General features: G+C 45.7%; 2 protein-coding genes across 3 annotated transcripts in view; both read right to left on the bottom strand.

The window, feature by feature from the left end:
* Window positions 1-1313, bottom strand: part of abcc8 (ATP-binding cassette, sub-family C (CFTR/MRP), member 8) — a 55427-nt gene extending 54114 nt beyond the window's left edge. Inside the window, exon 1 of the mRNA XM_031565437.2 lies at window positions 265-1313. Coding sequence (XP_031421297.1) covers window positions 265-412 — 148 coding nt within the window. The 5' untranslated portion in view covers window positions 413-1313. The remainder of the gene's footprint in view (window positions 1-264) is intronic.
* A 2879-nt stretch (window positions 1314-4192) lies between these two features.
* ush1c (Usher syndrome 1C) overlaps window positions 4193-12500 on the bottom strand; it is a 30481-nt gene continuing 22173 nt past the window's right edge. The window contains exons 16-21 of one of the 2 annotated variants that reach the window (XM_031565434.2): window positions 8313-8354; window positions 7864-7917; window positions 7607-7706; window positions 7261-7370; window positions 6106-6161; window positions 4193-4623 (exon numbers count right to left, since the gene is read on the bottom strand). In XM_031565434.2, the coding sequence (XP_031421294.1) occupies window positions 4611-4623; window positions 6106-6161; window positions 7261-7370; window positions 7607-7706; window positions 7864-7917; window positions 8313-8354 (375 nt within the window). In that variant the 3' untranslated portion in view covers window positions 4193-4610. Of the gene's footprint in view, window positions 4624-5687; window positions 6162-7260; window positions 7371-7606; window positions 7707-7863; window positions 7918-8312; window positions 8355-12500 lie in introns of those variants that run through there. The other variant, XM_042707401.1, reaches the window with a different exon arrangement.

Raw genomic sequence — 12500 nt, 5'->3', positions numbered from 1 at the left:
GTGTTATGCATGTATAATACTGCTAAAGGACACCATACATATCACTACCACAACATGACGTGGCAGTGAGACAAATTAGAACCACGTGAGTCACTAGTGAGGCACGGAGACTCTCAACATATCACTCTTCATAGCAACACAACATAACATTCTTCATAACAACACAAGACTTCATGAACTGAAGGCAATCCGGCAAGCGTGATGCGGCTATAGGACAAATGCTAACCATGTCCCCGTAAGGATGTCTCTCGGAGGGGCACTCACCGATGAAGAGGATGGGGAAGGTGATGAAGAGCAGAAACACATGGGGCACCACGGTGAGGGCATCCAGGAAGCAGCCGTTGTTGAGCACCCCGCCGTCCACATTGTAGGCGGCAGAGTTGTTCTCATTGCCACAGAACGCCAAAGACATGGTGGAGCCAGGACGCTGGAGGACCAGTGGGTCAGGAGAGACAGGCAGAGAGGAACAGAAAGACGGAGAGAGAAGGAGAAGAAGGGAGCGAAGGACAGTGTAGTGGGAAAAAAGAAGACAGAGAGCAAAGGAGAAAGAGGTTCAACGAGGAAATTGAGACAGAAAACAGAAATAGAACAGAACAGAAAGATAGAGAGAGAGAGAGAGAGAGGGAGGGAGAGATGAGTAGGTAAAAGACAAAGGAGAAAGACAGCGGAGAGCAGAGAAAGAAAAGAGAAGAGAAAAAATGATCCTTAGAAAGCAGATCTCAGAACATGCCAGTGAGTCCCTGGCCAGGACAGTGGAGTAATGGAGACGGCTCTTGGTTCAGGTGAGCAGCCTTGCACAGTACAGCACAGCCCCTCTCAGTTTACATCCTGCCACGGAGAGCAATCCCAATCCCAATCACAGTCCACTGGGACACACAGCAGCCTGCAGGAGGATACAGCAGCAGCAGCGGCAGCGGCAGCCCCAGACGCGCCGTAATTCCAGCTGTCTAAGCAGCTCTGGCAGAGCCCGCGAGGAATCCCGACATCCCGCTCCAATGCTCTCCCGATCAGGCATCCTCCAAATAACCCCTACGGCCGGAACGTCACCAAGCACTTGTACTCTCTCACAAACACACAGAGGGCAACAACACCACACACACACACACACACACACACACACACACACACACACAGGCTAAAGCACACGGAGCTGTGCAAGAGCCAAAGGATCCACACTATTGTCCTCCAGTATAGTTCTGCTATTCCTGTCTCTTTGTCTCTCTCTCTCTCAAAGTTGACCTTGCAAGAGGAGAGCTGTGAAGCGGTGTGTGTGTGTGTGAGGGTGTGTGCGTGAGAGACTAACGCAGCAGACCTGTGAGAGGTGGGGGGAGAGAGAGAGAGAGAGAGAGAGAAAGAGAGAGAAAAGGGGGCGGGATAAAGAAGGAGAGGCAGGGAGGAATGAGGCATCAGAGAGAGAGGGAGTGTGAGAGAGAGAGGGGGCTGGTGTTCACGTCAGAGTGTGTTACATGCCAGGAATGAGAATGTGACCATCAATTTCTTCATTCTTCAATTAGATTGGATTTGCACATCTGTGTGTGTGCGTGTGTGTGTGTGTGTGTGTGTGTGTGTGTGTGTGTGTGTGTGTGTGAATCCCCTCAATGTGGTCCACTAAAAATATGACAGACTTTTCAGTCAAGACTTATTCACTTAAAGAGTAAAGTCATTGGATGTAGGGAGGGCTTCACTCACCCGACCCAGATCCACCCAACCCCCCCCCCCCCCCCCCAACACACACACACACACACACACACACCCACCCCAACACACACACACACACACTCGTCACCTGAACCGAGGGCACAGTTGTGAAAGCAATCACTTCCTTCCTGCAATTCCTGTGCCTGGCGCTCAAATACCTAGCCCACCACTGCCGCTGTCTTGACAGCAGATCCATCAGCCCAGGGGGCACCAAGAGCAGGGACGGGGAGGGACGGGGAGCAGCACGGATGGGGGGAGGGGTGCACAGGGGGAGGGGGGCTGTGGTATATGGGGTTGTGAATGAAGCTCTGCCCTGTCTGTGTTTACAAGAACGCTGGGAGAGTGCTGCTCTGCCCCTTGTGTGAGAGTACAGCCCATTAAACAGACTGGTAAAGATGGAGGTGTTAGGCAGCCATCAGCAGTACAAACATACACAGAGGCTAGGCATTAGCCTGCCACCCTTTGAATGCTTTACATTGCCCTGATATGTCTTCAAATGGGCTCACCTATAACTTAAGATGCATCACATTCGTTGCTTTTGTATTGGCTTAAAAGCTGCATGTACATTTGTGTGTGCTTTTGGGGTTGTGTGGGTATCAGACATATATGGATATACTGTACAGTATATGTAGTATGTAATATATATATATACCCAGCTGAGGGTGGCGTGGTGAAGATTCCTCATTCGACCCTCTCCGAAGCTTCATGAGATGGACGTAAACACGGGCTCTCATTGATTCATTATGGAAAGCCAAATTCATATGTGTAGTAACCCAATTAATATGTGTGGATATAACTAATATGTGCGCCCATAAAAAAAAAGCAGCAAAGCAGTTTATGGCAGTGATTGTCATGCACTCATTGTCTCTCCATTACAGAAATCTCATCAGGAGTTATTGACGTGATTTATAGAACAAATGTCAGCTTTAACATATGGAGCACCAACATACGCGAGCACACACACACACACCTTTACAACCGTTAAAAACACCTTATCGATATTCGATCCTATCCGATCTCACGATGAAACCCAGCTGAGGGTGGCGTGGTGAAGACTCCTCATTCGACCCTCTCCGAAGCTTCATGAGATGGACGTAAACACGGGCTCTCATTGATTGACATTAAGTGGTTTGGTATGGTCTGCTCTGCTCTGCTCGTTGTCACGGGCATTTCTTTACGACTGCTAATACTTTAGCCTGCAACTATTTAGGCGGGGAAAATAAATTCATATATTTAAAAAGCTTGAAACCCTATAAGTAATTTTGTTAGGCGTGCCTTTTCAGCCATAGGCTATCGTAGTTTTAAAATATTCCAAGTACGGCGTAAAGCATTGACACTTGTAAAACACCCACCACACACTGATCAAGTGATGATTAACAGAGGGCTAGGAGATGTTCCGTTTGCATACCGGTTTGTATCGTTGAGGCATCTTTGTTTCCAAACTCCGCTCTCTCCTGGATCAGTCCTCATTAGTCTGTGACCCTACAATGGACAAAGCCATAGTCCAAACTCAGGTTACCGCTGGAGTCCCGGAGGTGTAGAACTGGAGCCTGTAGATCTTCAGCAATCTAGGTCCTTCTCAAAATATAACTCATCTAAATCGTCAAACACATTATCCGCATGACCAACTTTAAATGCCGACAGTATTTTCCGATGACGCTGGTGTCAGTCGTGGACGTGACAGCAAAGATATTTGTTAATGGCCACAAATGAAAAATGTGGCGTTGAGGCTGGTGGGGCGAACTCCCACTGGAACTAGCCAAGGTGCTGAAATGAGTTAGCCTAACAGACCAAAGGCCACACAGTTCCCAAGGAGCACCAAAACGGAGGTCACAGAAGAGTCAGAAGAGGAGTCACGTCCACACGGACAATCACTTTGGCTATAGCGTACAAACATGTTTGAAAAACAGCTGAAAGGTCGGTGGTCTATGTAATTACATAACTACATAACGCTTTTGTGGGTCTGCCTAACGGTGCAACATGACATTATGCCCCCAGTATACTTGGTGCAGCTCTTGGTTGTATTGTATACTCTGGATCTATAACAAATTTGTCTAAATGGACTACACAATCTGTCATTATATGTGGATTTTTTAATTCGATTATAGGATATAGTCCTACCATAGCAATTATTCCTCTATTTTTAGGACCACTGTCTTTCACAGTTACCATGTTGAACGGTGGATGCATTATATAATGCTGCAAATATATACTGAAATGGTTGTTGGTGGCATTTTTGGTTTATCATATGGCTTTTGCTGTAAACCTATCTGTGTGCCTTCAATTTGGGAATTAAAAGGTGCCTTACTGCCCCCTGAAGGTGGCTCTTAAGATTACATTAATTTGATCTCGTTTTCTCTCTCTCTCTCTCTCTCTCTCACACACACACATACACACACAGGGAGAATGTGAAATGTCAAGAACAAGGTCAGAAAGGTCGTTACCCACTACTCTTTGAGGTCAAAGGCCAATAAGCACCGCAGTGGAACCCTTCTGCAAAACCCACATTTATTATTGAAAAGCACATTGATTGGATAACTCAGACAATACAAGTCTTCTAACGATGATATATATGCAGCCTGTGTGCATGTGTGGCAGTGGAATATTTGTAAACATGATACATAAGCATGTTACACATGTTTGCCACTGAAATCAGCATCTGAATATAGTGCCTGGTAATATGCATTAAGATAAAAAGACCAATGTCCATCCTTAGCATATATTCTTTACAGCATGCCGCATTCTCCTGTAAATGACATTTGTATTTGTATTCTTTTATTCTCAGAAGCTGCTAAATCATGCTGAGTTGGGGTACTAAGAAATGGTAATGAGAACAGTGGAGAAGGTCCAGGTTCCTGGGCAGACCCACTCGCTGGGTGCAGTCTGTTCTTCCAAAGAGAGCGAGCCCACTCCTAGAAGAAGGTCCTGCGACAAAAATGAAAACACCAGCTTAACCAAATGGCCAGCACAAGGAGAGATGAGACATTTCACCCAAGAGCATGCCTTGTGTTTCCCTCCAGTGCAGAAAAATATGTATGTGCATATTGAGGGAGGGATGAACAAAGGTCGAGTAAATGTCTGAAAGTGCGGGGAAAAACCCAGGGAAAATGAGGTCGCAGAGTGAAGCACAGTGGCAGAACAGCATGTTGTGAACTCAAATGTTTCACATAATTCTGCACGTTATAATGCCAGAAATGAATTTGTTTCTCCTGCAATTTCAAACAAATGATCTTTTGAATTGGTTTTGTACTATGTCAGATGACAACATGCTGTGAGTGAGACCGTGGAAGCTTAGTCAGAGTCCTTCTATGTGAGTCATTATATGACACAGTCCCTTTAAACAACATCAATCAGAACACCCGCTGATATTCTCTAAAACCTTCTAGGGCTGAAAACAATTATGCAATCTCCGTCGTTCCCCCAGTAGCCTAACCAAGTTGTTACAGAAAACCTAAATATTTCAAAGCTAAAGCATGTCTTGATTATGCTATGTCTTTATCTAGTAATAAGCCACACGGCAGTGTGTCGGGGTTAGGGAGTCTGGTCTACATGCTGGCTGAGTTTTATATTGCCAAAATATTTAACAACATCAAACTAAACAAAACTTCACATCAATCAATGTTAAAAGAAACAGGCAATACATACATTTGTAAGACACTGAAAAGGGACTTCCTCACCACTATGTTGCCAAACTACTCTAACTGACTGACACTATAACATCCAGAGGAGGTCATCTACTGCCAGATTCCTTGAGCAATAAAGTTTGAATACTGTCTATTGGCAGAGGTGCCAGATCGAGACAGAGAGACAGATGGGGCCCATGAAAACGAGGCACACACGCACGCACACACACACACACACACACACACACACACACACACACACACACACACACACACGCACACACACACGCACACAGGCTGTGGTACACCCAGAGACTCTGGAGGCTGCTGCCCAGGCCAGAGGGGGAGTTACCCTGGGGAGGAGGTGGGCCAGGGGCCGGGGGGCAGCAGCTACGGCTGGTACCCGTAGCCATGTCTGTACAGAGTTGCACTGCCCGCAGTAAACGTTCTGTTTGCAGTGGGACTGACTGATGCTGCCTTAGGGCTGAACATACAGACGACAGGTTCAGTCTTCATAACAGTCACACAAAGAAAAACAAAAAGAGTTCATACACAAATAGAACACAACGTGTGCTTTAAATACTGTATTTCAATTACAGTTGAGGGGTTCAATCCAGTGATGGAAGTGCTTTGATCTCACACGTCCAATATGATTACACATGAAGCATGGTTTGGATTTGATTATGAAAAAATCTAGCTGAGATTGATGGCAAAGAGACAGAGGGGAGACAGAGAGAGAGCAGATGGAGTGGAGATGGAAGACATGTGTGGTGAGGATACGTACACTTCATCCTCATAGTCCTTTGGTGGGGACACGGCTATAACCAGATCGATCCAATCCTAAGGAACACAGGGAGTGCATCGTCATCCACGTATTGTGGAAACGTTTAATCATTAATATGTACAAAAAAAAAAAAGGTTATTGTTCGCAGACGGTCAGCACGGTACATTCAAGACAAACACAAGTGAAAAACTGGCCAGAAATAAAATGAAAAAAAAAATAAAAATAAAAAACATACAAAAACAACAACCCCAAATACACCGCTAAGCTCAACAAACACACAAAGAGAAAAGAGGAAGAACAGGGGGGCACTCTCACCTCAAAACATTACTAACACAGCAGGACTACGATCTCCTCAAGAATTCCTATCTCTGGAGCCTGAAGTTGAGAGTTATGGCCTTCATATTATAGAGTAGCCATAAAAGCTCTACCAAGGACTGACACGTTGGGACAGTGGGTTTCAGCTCAGTTCAATTCATTTAATGGCTGCCACCAAGAGGATTTGAAGAAGATGCAATTCATTTCTGCTTTCAAATCCCTTAGGAACGACTCCCAGTAAGTGGATCTTGAGGGACATGAATTTTGAGCTGTATAGATCCCACCCCACTATATTGCTTCCATTTCCAACATGACTAAAAGGTGTGGGCAAAAACTGAGTCTGTTTCCCCACAGTTCCTCCAGCCGCCATCCCACTCCTCCCTGTTATATGTGGTATTCTAAAATATCTTACTATCATTTCCCACTTCAATTCTCTCCAACTATTGTCACTTGAAGTCTGAATCCAATTGTAATGGTGCAAAATGTGGTGTTTGATTGCCCATCATTAGTATTGGGAGGAAATCAATGTCTGGTCATTTTCTTTTTGTTTCATTAACTTCATCACCTCATATAGGCATGTGTGCAAAATCCAGGGGTCTTGCTCACTACAAAACAACTGTAAGAGTGAACTTGGCCCATCAAAGTACATGGGTGTGCATTATAACATAGAGTCTTACTCCAACATTTCACAACAGCAGTTAACAGACACTACAGATAGAGGTGTTCTTTTAGGAGTTGCACTGTAGTTTCTTCAGTGTTTTGATTTAGGCTGTCAAATGTTGTTACTCTGCAGGGGGAGGGGGATGCACTTTGAACAAGTGGGTTGGAAGACCTCCTTACCCCTCCACTGCTCCAGGCTCTTGCCAGCGAGTTCTGTCCCTCAGTGAGGGTGACGTCAGTCAGGATTTTGCCATTCACTGCCATCACCTCATCACCTGGTGCAATCCCACCTACACACACACACACACACACACACACACACCCACACAACATGAATACATACACTCACAAAGGCACATACGCATTCAAGGACAGGATTTTTCACAGCAAGCTTTGAGCTTTGCACTGGATTATTCTGTGTGATACAACACTATTCAACATGACCAGTTTTTTTGGGAATAGACATTGCACATCTGGTCTAAAGAGAATAAATACGAATGCTGAGATTCGTCCTAAGTGGGCTCACCGTGTTTGTCTGCGGCACCACCTTCATAGACGGCTGACACTACAATCTTCCCAAGAGGTGACTCAACACCTCCCTCCACCGCCAGCTCAAGTTGCCCATCCTGGGGAAAGAAAGCGCAGAAGATGCACAAATTCTTCAACAAATGGGTTTTCCCCTCACAACGGATTCAAAGCTTTTATGTTCATTTGCAAAAGCTTAACACCCCCTCCTCCTCCCTCCCCCGATCATGTTACTGAACCAAGCAGCAAAGTAGTTACCTTTTTAATTCTGAGCAGCCGAATGTCCCTCTCTTCCACCTGGTCTGGAGTGAACTGTTATATACAACACAAGACAATTTCACAATAGGAATTCACCAGGGCATCAGTTCTAGAATAACACAACAGAGCCATGGGGATGTTCCAAACAGACTCTGCAGATCAATATTATCTGCTGGAGAACAAAAGGCCATCTCTGACATTTTCACATAAAAAATGATAGACAAACAAATACAGCTTTCCAAGCTTGTCTCAGATAAACAATATCTTAATCTGAGCTGCTGTGATAAACAGGAAATTCAATTTCCTTGTTTTCTGATAAGACCCGCTCTCTGTATCAGAGCTTCAAGATGAGTCCGTTATTTTAGTTTTTTCTTTTTCCAGAAACACAAGCGGCATCACTGCTTCCATTCAGGCTCACATAAGCAAGGTGTAAAATAGTGCAAACGTACCATGGAGTATGGATCAAAGTCTTCCACGTACTTCTGAAATCCCTGAGGACAGAGCATGCGAAAGCGGCTTCAATGAGGGAAGCACACTGAGCAGCCACAGGTCATTTGTCCTGAGCCATAAATAAGCATATCCACATTTAATTACTCCCCCGCCCCGAAGGAAACCTGCTTGTAATTGACTCAATGAATCTGTGTGATTAACGTCCCTAACAGAATCTGAAATGAAAACCCTAGCAGGGTCCTGACAAGTATAGGCCTACATGAGTAAAACGGACATAAATAATAATAAATAAACCATACCATAACACTTTGAAAACAAGATTTCATTTGACAACCAAAACCATTTCATTAAACCTTATTTTGAGAAACAATATGAAATACTGAAATATTTTACGTTTGAAAAAAGAAAGCAGTTGATTGGAACATTATGTAATTATAGGCTAAAATTTAGAAGTTTAAATGACTACTACAGCCAAAACATGATTTGGCTCTCATTTTGCCATAGTTTTGAGTTAATAAACTCAGTCGTACATTTTTATTAAGATGTTTCCTTTCTGTTTTAGATCACTCAGACACCAGCTAGCTAACTTGCTAGCACTGAACACAATGACAGCGCATACATAGATTTTATAAGCATTTTGAAACAAATACTGTTGCAAATATGTTTCTTGGTTGCTAGCTCATTATGTGCACAGTAACCCAGCCCTCATTGCACATCCTTTTGTTGAAAGTATGACACTCTGCCTACGTTACAATGACAAATGTACTCTCCTGGTGCTTGGTGCGTCAAACTCCCACAAAGCTCTCTCCGTATCAATTTCAAAGTCTTTATGAATACTCGTTAGAGCCAATGTTTCTGTCATACTGTTTAAACATCAAGCACGTCCACTGTCTCTCTTAGGATGGTGCACGGAGCAGAATCATTTCCCTGCAGCATTGTTGTGTTGCGCCAGCTCAAATCAACCGTTCCACATCTGTTAAGTCCAGATGGGGCATTGCTATGCTAACTCAGTGACGGCTAAATAAGGTTCCACCACCTGCTGGGGCTCTAAATACGGCTTCCATTGTTTCTGGAAGTTTGTCCTATTCGTGTCTCTAAGGTGCAATCTGGATTACACCTGCTTTTAAAAGGCAGAAAAACTCCACGCAAAAATCATATCATTCTGCGCTCCTGTCAAATCAATCATATCATTCTGCGCTCCTGTAGCAGGTTTTAGCCATGTGTGGTCTGTTTGTACATACTTTCCCATGTTTTTAGGCACACAAAATGATAACAGAATTACGACAAAATGATGCCGTATAAAACGTGCGCTAATGTGTTAGTACAGCTGCCTCTCAGTGCCACTCTTTTGGCTACTGGAATACACACACAGAAGCCAACTGCCCACCGCACACTACACAGCCCACACACAGAAGCCAACTGCCCACCGCACACTACACAGCCCACACACAGAAGCCAACTGCCCACCGCACACTACACAGCCCACACACAGAAGCCAACTGCCCACCGCACACTACACAGCCCACACACAGAAGCCAACTGCCCACCGCACACTACACAGCCCCCTCTCCAAGTGGTTACTTGTCCCCAGCAGCCACTACACAGCCCCCTCTCCAAGTGGTTACTTGTCCCCAGCAACCACACGTTGGAGGGACAATTGGACACGGTCACCCCCAGCACCACCATAAGCTCTGGCAATGGCGGAAGCTCATGGAACAGTGGAGGAGGGAAGACACAGTCCCGTCAGAGAGAACAAAGTGTCTGAAATGTGGGGCGTAAAGCGATGTGGAAGTCCTCCGGCTTGGAACGGCGGTACATAGGAGTACCCGACTGGCAGGAACAATGCTGGAGACCTCCCGGTGGTCAGTGGCAGTGCTGTGGAGGTCCATCGTCTGCCTTCTCTCCCTGGTGCTCGACAGCTGCCTCACCCAGACAGAACATGGCTCTGGTCACCAGCGGACGGCATGCGGCGGCGGACAGCAGGGGCTCTCCCGTGGTGGCATTCCTGGTCTCTGAGGGGTGATGAGGATGTTGTATGGGCAGACCAGGACACCTTCATCTCCTCTCCACCGTCCTCTGCCAAGCTAGGCCCTCCAAGCGATAGCGGGTGTGCTCAATGTTCTGCTGCAGTTCCTGGATCTCTCCCTCCATTCTTCAGCATGGAGCTCATCCCACTTCTGAAACCAATGTGGCGAGCTAGCCAGGTAGAATGCGCAGCGAAACAGAGCTCTCAGCTTTACTGCAGCTCCCATGCCCCATACACCACCCAACCGCAGCAGTGCCGCTTTACTGCCCACTGGAACACACACACACAGAAGCGCACTGTCCCCCTGCACGCTACAGTATCCTAGCGTTCAATTTATGAGGTTGACCATTGAGGCAGATTGACAGCAAGGCCTCATCATTTCTCTCCATAGCGGCAGACGCAGGGTTGCTCAAGTCGACCTTCAAAAGAGGTCGAAACCATTGTGTGCCTCTCATGCATCACAGAAGGCCCAGACTTGTCCTCATCTGGGATTATATCAGGTTATATCAGATTATATCAATATATTGACCAAAACGCTAACATTGCTTATACGCTGGCTGTAGAATAATGTCACTGTCTCTGAACTGTGCGGGTCATAGATAAGGAATCATTACAATGATTATTGCAGTCTCCGAACTGAAGATCCAATCCAGTTTCAGTGAGGATTTTCAGAAGTGGGCCACACTTTGTAAACACATTAAGGAGAACAATATATCTTTTTTAGAAGAGTATTTTCTTCACATCATATTTCAGGAGATAAAAAACGAACAGGACTGGACTGAGAAATCATCTACTAACATTAGTCCTACTCTAGATGATTCAGTCAGCAGTCAGCATTACAACCAAACCAATGTTCACATGCAAAGTGAGTGAGCACTTAAGAAGACAATCCATATAAACAGCACATTCATCCCAGTCAGGAAAGTAGGACAAACACACAAAAGAAAAATGGCCTTGGCCCGTGGGGGAAGCTCTTTCAAACACATGCTGTGAATACAGAATAATGTGCCACATAATATCTAAACAAACTGAAGATGGTATAACACAAAATATATCTACTATACATTTTTGAATTCTCTGGCTACATTTGTTCCTTAAAGATTTAATATATAATACATCTGTTTGATTTTTCTGCTCTTATAAAGATAATAAATGGATTACGAATACTGGTTGAATAAATCCTGACTTGACGGTGAGACAAAAGAGAAGGACAGGTCTCCTGAATGGCAGCCAGTTTTAGTCTTAGGTTGAGTCAAAGCATAAATGACGTCTGCTCAGTCAGGTCGCAACCCTAGAGTTGACGTAGAGTTAAACTTGGCTGTCATTGAAGGTGTGACAGACTGCACCTTGAGGAGAGACGGTGGAGTAGGAATGACTTGTTTCCTGTGGGACTTAAAGGATGTGTTGTACACCACCATCCGTTTGAGCATCTCCGGCGGCTGCAACACACGAACAGATGTCCGGCGTTAATCATTAGGGCTCGCAATGAATACATCAGCTGGAAGTGTGTGCATGCATGAGTGAGTGTATGTGTTTGAGCTGTGTGTGTGTGTGGGTTTGAGAGAGAGAAAGAAAGAGAAAAGGGAGAGAGAGAGAGAGAGAGCGAGAGAGAGAGAAAGATATTGAGGTGTGTGTGTGTGTGTGTATTTCAGTAGCCTGGGCAACATATCCCCAATTATCATCTAACACTGATTTGAGTGGCTTTGGGACCTAGGGGAGAATGCCAATGACCCTGGGGGGCATCTTCAAGGTTGTGCTCTATAATGGAGGGAGGTGGTGTATGCACATCCACGGATGATTAGAAGGGACAGGGACACAGGCACAAGGGGAAGGGGAAGGGACACAGGCACAAGGGGAAGGGACAGGGACACAGGCACAAGGGGAAGGGACAGGGACACAGGCACAAGGGGAAGGGACAGGGACACAGGCACAAGGGGAAGGGGGAGGGACAGGGACACAGGCACAAGGGGAAGGGACAGGGACACAGGCACAAGGGGAAGGGGAAGGGACAGGGACACAGGCACAAGGGGAAGGGACAGGGACACAGGCACAAGGGGAAGGGGGAAGGGACAGGGACACAGGCACAAGGGGAAGGGACAGGGACACAGGCACAAGGGGAAGGGACAGGGACACAGGCACAAGGGGAAGGGGGAAGGGACAG

This window comes from Clupea harengus, chromosome 3, assembly GCF_900700415.2.
Source record: "Clupea harengus chromosome 3, Ch_v2.0.2, whole genome shotgun sequence".
In the NCBI taxonomy this organism is placed as follows: Eukaryota; Metazoa; Chordata; class Actinopteri; order Clupeiformes; family Clupeidae; genus Clupea; species Clupea harengus.
The sequence above is the reverse complement of the archived record's forward strand: the minus strand, read 5'-3'. Positions and strand labels throughout refer to the sequence as shown.